Raw genomic sequence first — 8,306 nt, 5'->3', positions numbered from 1 at the left:
TATGAACATTCTGTACACACAGGATGAATTGTACGACACACAGGATGAATAGCATGTGGCAAGTAAATACTCTGTGTGCAAACAGTTTCTTCCTCTTAAAAGTAGTGCATAATAGTACTAAAAAGTGGGAATGACTGTGACTCTGTTTGTGAACATGTGGTAAGATGTCAAGATGCCTCCAACAAGGATGTGGCTTTTGTTCAACCAGTGAACTGTGTGTGCTGTCCAACTTGAATGTCTGGCTTTCTCTTCCAAATAAGTCTGGCAAACTCAAAAATCATTTGAAATCTGTTTCACTGGCTAACCCCTGACCTGTTGGACCTATCAGAAGTAATGCTGCCATGTTTCCAGGTCTCACTTTATTAATCTACAAGACTAAATTCCAGGTTGTTCCAAAAATAGTTTCTCATTAACAAAAGCTGCTTTCAAATATGCCCTGAACTCTGACTTTTGACATTCTCCGGGGGCTGTATGTGAGATCACCAAATATTTGAGTGAAAGGCTCCAGACTTTCTCCATAGTTTCTCTTCAGCCCCCTGGTAAACATTTAGGATAATGTCTGACTGGGCCCATGTTAGAACACAGCATTCTGGGACATCACTCTGCTACCTGGGCATTAAACTGTGTTTCGGCTGGTATTTCTTAGAGCTGGTTGAGATTATTATTCAATATAAATAAAATAAAAACAGTTGGCTAAGGCTAGCTTCCATGTTAGAATAATTGCCAAGGCTATTGCTGATACTAATTGTTGCATAAGCCTCAAAGATCGACAATAGATCAACACTGTGCAAAGTAGCGCAACGATAGCTCAGCACATCACTTAAAAGTAGTGGTGCACCGATGTATCGGCCGTATATCGGAGCGGCCGATATTCGCCTCGTTTACTGCCATCGGCGTATCGGTAATAAACTTGACTTTCACCGATAACATTGGCCGATGTTCATTGGTATGTTTTCTGCAGCCTGCCAATCTGGCATCCAGATTATGGTACACTGACGCCGGGTTTACACCGGGCGCTGAAGGGCCGCGCGCAGCGCCAAGGAAAGCCAGGCGCCTCCCCCTCTGTTAAACCTTTGTGCGGTTCACATGCGATGCGCGCGCACGCGCAGCGCCCTTCACCGATGGTTTCGGCGTGCAGCGTATCGCGCCAGGACACAGACTGAAAATGATTTTAAACGATATAAATACATATTTGATATGATATAAATGATCAAATATGCATCCCATACTTGTATTCCCTTCTGTTGTCCTGGAGTTTTAATTTTCCCAATTTTCCCAATCACATAATTAAATGTCCCCCTCTGCCCATCCACTACAGCCACACAAGCAGTCATATAGATAAAAAGAGAGAGAGGGGGGGCTAAAGGCTTGCTTGGAGAATACGTCATTTACCCCCGACACCGACATTGAACGGGTTACATACAACAACAAGCGGAGAATCACGGGCTGACCGGCGCGGAGAAATGCGGATCCGGTGTGAACAGAATGGGAATGACGCTGCGCGGCGCGGGGCTGATCCTGTGATTTATGGTGTCAAAAGATTCAGAAGAACAAATACTGAGACAAGTCCGTTGTCTGAGGCCATGCAAAGGACATTAATCACTTTTAATAGTGCTGTCTCTGTGCAATGATGGATTCTAAATTCTGACTGATAGTTTTCAAACAAACCATTCCTATGCAAATCATTTCATAAATTGTCCGCAAGGAGGTTGGATATGGGTCTGTAGTTAGCTAAAACCACAAAATATATCACTGCACGCGAAGCCGAATTTTCGCCCCTGCAAACGCCTGCAAACTCGCCTAATTCCTGTCAGTTAGTGCCCGTTTACAGGATGCGAATTCCGCGTTCGCCCGTGACGCGGGGCTCAGGCTGTGAAAACACAATGATGAAATGGATCAGATAAAGTAAACCTAGAGAATGTATTTTATACAGCACAGCGCGTCTCTTCTTTAATCTTACCCTTGCTCCGCTTCGTGGCGCCGGCCATTTGCCTCAGAGGTGTGCAGACGACGGACAGTTTCCTATAAAATACAACTGGACAAAAAGTCACGTTTATGAAAAAACTTAACGAGAACAAACTCTTAAATTTAAGCAGTTCGTACATATTTAAACATGCACTAGTTCTGCTCAAGCACTTGATGCTCTCTTCTTCTTTTAGCAACTTTCTCGCTAATCCCACAGCTGTTAACTCGCTATTCAGATCTAAGAGTTACTTAGTTAGCTTAGCAGTTAGCAATGGCTTCTCTCTTTAGCTTAGCTCTAACCGTAATTTTGGGATTGTCCGCCCGCCTTCTCCACTTCGACTCCTCCACACTGGGCCCGCGGCTTTGCTTTCCAACGCAGTCATCCTCTCCTCCAGGGAAACAGTGTCTGGTCGACTTCAGCAAGTTTTTTACACCGAAAACTCTGTCATTCACGAGGCTGTGATTGGACGAGCCCTCTAACATGATGACGTTAACGACTGACGTGGCATCTTCAGGAATGGACGTATTCACGAGCTGAGTGTGATGTTTTCAGAGTAAAACTTCACATATGACCTTTTCACTTTTGAGGCAGCGATTATAACAGTTTTTAAATGGTACTTTACATTTATATGGGATGAGTATGTGACTGAGGACCAGTTTATTCTTTCTGGTATTAAGGTTATGTACTTACATGATTCTTGCTGTTCTGGCTTTGTACCCTCATAGTTGAATGCACTTATTGTAAGTCGCTTTGGATAAAAGTGTTGAGTGTTTTAATGGAATACTGGGAAAGTTTAATAACAACAATAGGACAATTGAAGTCCAAATTATGAGGCAATTTCAGCAGAGTCAACAGCTTAGTACGCCATGGACATGTGAATATGGTGCTGAGTTTTTCCCAGTAGTTTGGGAGGACAAATGTTTGGGACTTTGTCACGCGATGACACAGCTGATATGCTTTATGTGAAGCACAGTGCAGAAAGACTTCTATTAGATGTATCATTAGATGTACCCTGAAAATTGTATCACTGATTACACTCATTATAGCATACTTACTTATATAAGGCAAATCTATTCAAGCTACAACTTATGATTCTATAATTATACTAAGCCTGATGTGTTTATCGGAGAGATTTTCTTAAAAGGGAGTTAGTACCTTTTCGAAAAAAGGTGTAACCTCTGCACCACTGAGTGAAACCATCCTGATTTGCATTTGTAAAGATCAGAGTTTTGTCATTTACATGTGAAAGCCCCCCCCATAGACCTAGGAGCAGGGGGGTCAACTGCCAAGCTTCTCAGGCTTGTAAAACTGCCCAAAACCGGAACCCCACGTCAATTTCCGGCAGTTCCTGGTAGTTTTCTGTGCTGCCTGTAGATTCCTGTGAACAGTCGTTAACCTGAAATTCCACAGAAATTTAAAGGGGCACTAACTGACACAAATTCTTCTTTTCATGCAGTGTGTGTTAGTATATTGTGCATGGATAAGTGACTAGGTTGTATAATCTGGAACATAGTAGATGTTTATTAATTATGAATTGCTATATGCTATTTTCATCACTTGGCTGTATTATAACGGGGTATAATTTCCCTCAATTTGTGTAATGGTGTTGTCAATTATTCCATATGCTTTGTATTTCATTTTGAATTTAGTTCAGAACGATATTACCACCTCCCCTAACACACCTTTAATATATGGCAAGAATAAAGAGGCAAATGGAAATAACCACTGCTTAAGTCTTGATGAAATAAATTGCTGTATTTTGTATTTATTTACACCATAATTACTACATGAAAAGACACAAAGTTACATGCTGTATATGAAATGCTTTTATCTTTTAAACAATTGCTGACATTGGCTTACCCATGACACCGTTTGAATAGTCTCTAATGATATGTTTCCAGCTTTGCTCCTTTCCTGTGTTATATGAACATGGCTAACATGAGAAATAGCGAGTACAAGTGCATCAGATCAGAAGTGGGCCTGGTAGGCCAGTAGATATCCGTTATTGTACATGTAGATCTGCCTGTTGGTGGGGTTGTAGCTCAGACTGGATACTCCTTTATCCACCTTTTCCAATGACAGTGAAAGTGTGTTGTCCTCTCTGCCTGTTGCGGGGTTGAAGGCGTAGAAAACCTCTTCATAGTTGTTGTCCACATAACGGGTGGCATACAGCACACCGCACACCATAAAAGCATTACTCACTGCCTTCTTGAAAAGCCTCGTTTCCCATGTCTGTGTGACATTGAGTGTTTCACCTTCACTGTCCCAAACTAGCCGGCTCACCACTAGATTACCATGGTTACCAACGGTGGCATAGATGGCCCATAGTCCTGTCTCATCTGCCTCTATATCTACATCGCTATTGGCCTGGCAGTCATAGTAACAATACGGGAACTTGTTGTTGAAACCCACTCCGTTGCCTGGAAGTGTAACACGTTTGACGTCGTTTGTTTTGAGGTCGTAGCGGCAAACATCTACAGAGCGGTAACAGTGATAGTACAGTGCTTCACCATATAGGACAGCACTGGGACCCTCAATAGCATTTGCATGGCTGTATGATGGAGCAAAGGTAAAGATATTGTGGTTGACAGAGGCCATGAAGTCGTCAAAGGTTTGGTATACGCGCAGAGTGTTTCCCCAGATGTGACTGCTGATCAGAGACTGAACCCAATAGCTGGTCTTCTGCTCACCACTGTCCATCTGCGCCTGTTTGCCCCATGAACCAGAGACGTAGCTCTTTCCATTGGGGCTGATCTTAGTCGTGACAGGTTTACTGATGTTGGTGATCAGACCTTTAAGGCAGTACCTTCCCTGGCCTGGAAATAGAGAGTAGAGAGGAGTCTCACGGTCAGGTACAGTACAGTGCAGACAGAATAAATGTCTCTCTGTCTTGATGCCTAAGGGTATATGATTGGTTTCAGAAATTATTATTTACAAAATATCATACACGGTTTGTATATGCATGGCATTTATAATTTATGATAAAACTTGGAATTAAAAAATACAAATTCTGTTGACACCTCTGTGTTGATAAACTTGACCTAATATCAATGATTATGTTATATATTTCTGGGTTTCACATTAAGAGAACTGTGCTTTACTGCTTTATCTCTGATATAAATACTTTTAAACTGATATTTTAAGTTGTAGTTGTAATTTAAATAAACATATAAATGAAATTATTTTCTTAATCACACAGAGAATGTGGAAGGTCTTTTTTTTCTGGATTCTGGCGCAGTCTCACGACACAGTAGAGACAAATCAAATCAAATCAACTAAAAGTACAGTTAACTAGTAACTGGTAACTATTCCCTTGTCTGTACATGTAAGAAAGCTGAGTAAATGTTAGATAAAGATTACTAAATGAAAATTGTTGCCCCTGCCTCACTTACAGTACAAACCTAATTCATTTTTTACTATTTAATATGTTGGGAAAATGTTTATCCAAGTTGAATTGTATTTCATTAAACATTGTCGAAGATGCCGGAGTTCTCAAAAAACATAGGTTTCTCTCGTATTTAGGTTTGTTGCATTGTCACTATGTTTTGTAGCTACAATGTTACACATTGTGACTGTGGTACAGTTCATGCTTTGAGACATGTATCTGCATATGAGATAAAGCAGAGCCATGTTTACACTTTTTTTGTCAATTTATTTGGTCTGTTTGTTTGTATTGCTTATTGCAATCATGGTACATAGGTCATTACATTGACTTGCATTAATTTCCTGGAGACATAACTATTATCTGCCTAGGACTAACTCCTAAAGATGAAGGTCTTTACAATACACACACTCACACACACACTCACACACACACACACACACACACACACACACACACACACACACACACACACACACACACACACACACACACACACACACACACACAGACACACGTATGTTTGTACTTCTATCTTATTGAGTACACTCATTGACTTAATACATTCCCTATTCCCTTACCATAACCTTAAGTGTAAAAACTAAATGCCGGACCCTAACCCTTACCTCCTTATTTCAGGAAAACTTAACCTAACCTTAAGATAATTCTGACCCCTAAAACCAAGTCTTAACATCAAATAGCCCATTGAAAAAGTCAAAATGTCCTCACTTTCCAGAAATGTCCTCACTCTGTAGGATTGAGGCTTAAAATGGTCCTCACAAAGATATAAGTAGAAGGGCACACACACACACACACACACACACACACACACACACACACACACACACACACACACACACACACACACACACACACACACACACACACACACACACACACTTACCTCTGAAGTCTTGGGGGATTGACTTGCAGGACTCAGCACTGTTCTTCAGGTGGCGCAATTTGTCTTTGACAGTCTTCACGTTAATGGTGTCTGACATTGTCATCCTGTCTATATCTCTGCGCAATTTACCCACCTACACACATACACACACATTATATATCTTCATGCTGCTTAATGCAGTAATATGGTAGCCTTTTTCTTTGCTGTACTATAATGATGTTTGCAGTACCTCTTTAGAGAGTTTCTGTGTTTGGTCGTTGTTTAACTGGTTGTGGATGGCACTGATGTCTGTCTCCAGCTGGCTGAGCTCCTGTCCCAGCAGGCGCAAAGACAAGTCAGTGTACAGGCCCTGGTAGTGCAGGTACTGGTAAGGCTCCAGCCGAGCTGTCATATTCGCAAACAGAGCCTGGATCTGAGGGAGACGCTGACGGGATAATCCCACCTGCAAGGAAACACGAGGGAAACTGACATTTTACTCTTTCACCAGACATGCTAAACCAGCCATTCCCAAAGTGTGGGCCGCGGCCCCCTGGTGGGCCGTGAAGCCACTGCAGGTGGGCCATGAGAGGTCATCAGAAAATAAATAGATAAAAAAGTTTCAGATTTGTAAGTAAGCGTTGATTACCACAAAAATGTATGATTGATTTAAAAAAAAAAAAAGGAATCATCACAGGTAATGAAACAAAGACATGAGATATAAATTCCACGTTGTTCTTATTTTATCTGACCTATATAGCAGGTGTCATTGTTTTTGCTGACCGCCACATTAACACTTGAACGCATCATTAGCGGGGGAATCATAGGTGAGGGAGAACTTTGTTGTGAGCTGGGTCAAGCAAGATGGCATCAGCCGAAAAAGGACACGAGAGATGATTATTGAATCGGGACAACACACCCGTTTATTTTCCTTCACTCTTCCAAAACTTCTCTCCGCGACAGAACCCACTTCTGTTAGAACCCCTTCAAAACAAGTCCCAACCAACACCCTGCTTATAACAGGAACTACACACCAACCTTCCATAATAAAGCCACTAAATAAAATAGCTTACAATATGTATGGTAATAGTTGATTCTAGTCCTGTGTGTGGATCATATAGTTTTGATTAAAGGTGTGGGTGGGCTGCACAAATTTTTAGTTTTCAAATTGGGCCGCGGCATTCTTAAGTTTGGGAATGGCTGTGCTAAACAGGTAAATTGAGGGGTCTGATAGTTATCATAATTACCACTGTTATTGATCTTACCTGTTCCTGCAGGTTGTCTAAAGAATCGTCACAGGAAAGAACCTGCTGCAGCACAGCCTCGTACTTCACAGCAGGGAATGACCAAATGTTGGAGTTTACCTCGCACGCACACGAGCCATTCTTCTTCCAACCCGACACACGCTCAGTCTGACTGTCATCCTGCACTCACATATGCATTTAACATGAAATTATAATTCATATAATATGTAATACCAGATGTTACAACATTTACAGTTGACGAACCGCAGAAAAGAGACTGCAACAAAACAAAGAACCAAAAAAGAAGAAAAGTATTTTCTTTTATGGCTAGCTTGTAGAAGTAAGACACACTCACAGTAAATGACAGCAGCAGGAGGAGCAGCAGCAGCATCTTTAGAGCTGGAGAAAAGAATCGTGGACGAACAATGACAGAAGCTCTTAGCACTGGAAAGACCAGCCCTCCTCTTCCTCATACATTAATATCAACAACACATCTTTTGCTGATGCAGCCTTGAAATTTCAAACGTGGATGTGAAACTCCAAAAAGTTGAAGTTATGGAGTTTCCCCTTCACCAACAGCATATTTCCCCACCCTTCATAAAATGGTTATAACCTCCATCCCCTTTGCAATATCCTCCTAGTGTTGTTTACTCTTTAAAATGCTTTGAAAGACCTGATCTTGGTAAGGACATGTAAGAAACACTTCTAAAACATTATAATACAGTTACATGTTTTAATATATCAGCAGAATACTGAAATATATCTCAAATATCACTGCACAATTCATTTTACAGTTACAGATATTATGATCACTATCTTGATTTTCCCTGGTTA

The 8,306-nt window shown here is 41.2% G+C and overlaps 1 protein-coding gene across 2 annotated transcripts; it reads right to left on the bottom strand.

The window, feature by feature from the left end:
• Positions 1-3,706: 3,706 nt before the first annotated feature.
• On the bottom strand, positions 3,707-7,969 carry LOC118110148 (olfactomedin). 2 transcript variants are annotated; one of them, XM_035157783.2, is made up of 5 exons: positions 7,828-7,969; positions 7,494-7,652; positions 6,482-6,694; positions 6,253-6,385; positions 3,707-4,782 (listed from the first exon to the last, which is right to left on the bottom strand). In XM_035157783.2, exons 1-5 carry the CDS (start codon positions 7,861-7,863, stop codon positions 3,935-3,937), a joined length of 1,389 nt encoding a protein of 462 aa, XP_035013674.1. In that variant the 5' UTR covers positions 7,864-7,969; the 3' UTR covers positions 3,707-3,934. The 2 variants fall into 2 exon arrangements, with proteins under 2 accessions (XP_035013674.1, XP_047196016.1); XM_047340060.1 differs by lacking the exon at positions 7,494-7,652 and having other exon boundaries at positions 7,828-7,939.
• Between the last annotated feature and the right edge of the window lie 337 nt (positions 7,970-8,306).

Source organism: Hippoglossus stenolepis, chromosome 5, assembly GCF_022539355.2.
Source record: "Hippoglossus stenolepis isolate QCI-W04-F060 chromosome 5, HSTE1.2, whole genome shotgun sequence".
Classification (NCBI taxonomy): domain Eukaryota; kingdom Metazoa; phylum Chordata; class Actinopteri; order Pleuronectiformes; family Pleuronectidae; genus Hippoglossus; species Hippoglossus stenolepis.
Note: the sequence above shows the minus strand (reverse complement) of the source record. Positions and strands in the feature narration are given on the sequence as shown.

Bases quoted from the DNA above. Each gene is read 5' to 3' on its own strand.
- LOC118110148 (XM_035157783.2), bottom strand. From the start codon at position 7,863: ATGCTGCTGCTGCTCCTCCTGCTGCTGTCATTTACT. The intron at 6,695-7,493 runs GTAAGATCAATA...GTTTCCTTGCAG, and splicing joins TAGACAACCTGCAGGAACAG to GTGGGATTATCCCGTCAGCG. The intron at 4,783-6,252 runs GTAAGTGTGTGT...CTCTATTTCCAG, and splicing joins AATCCCCCAAGACTTCAGAG to GCCAGGGAAGGTACTGCCTT.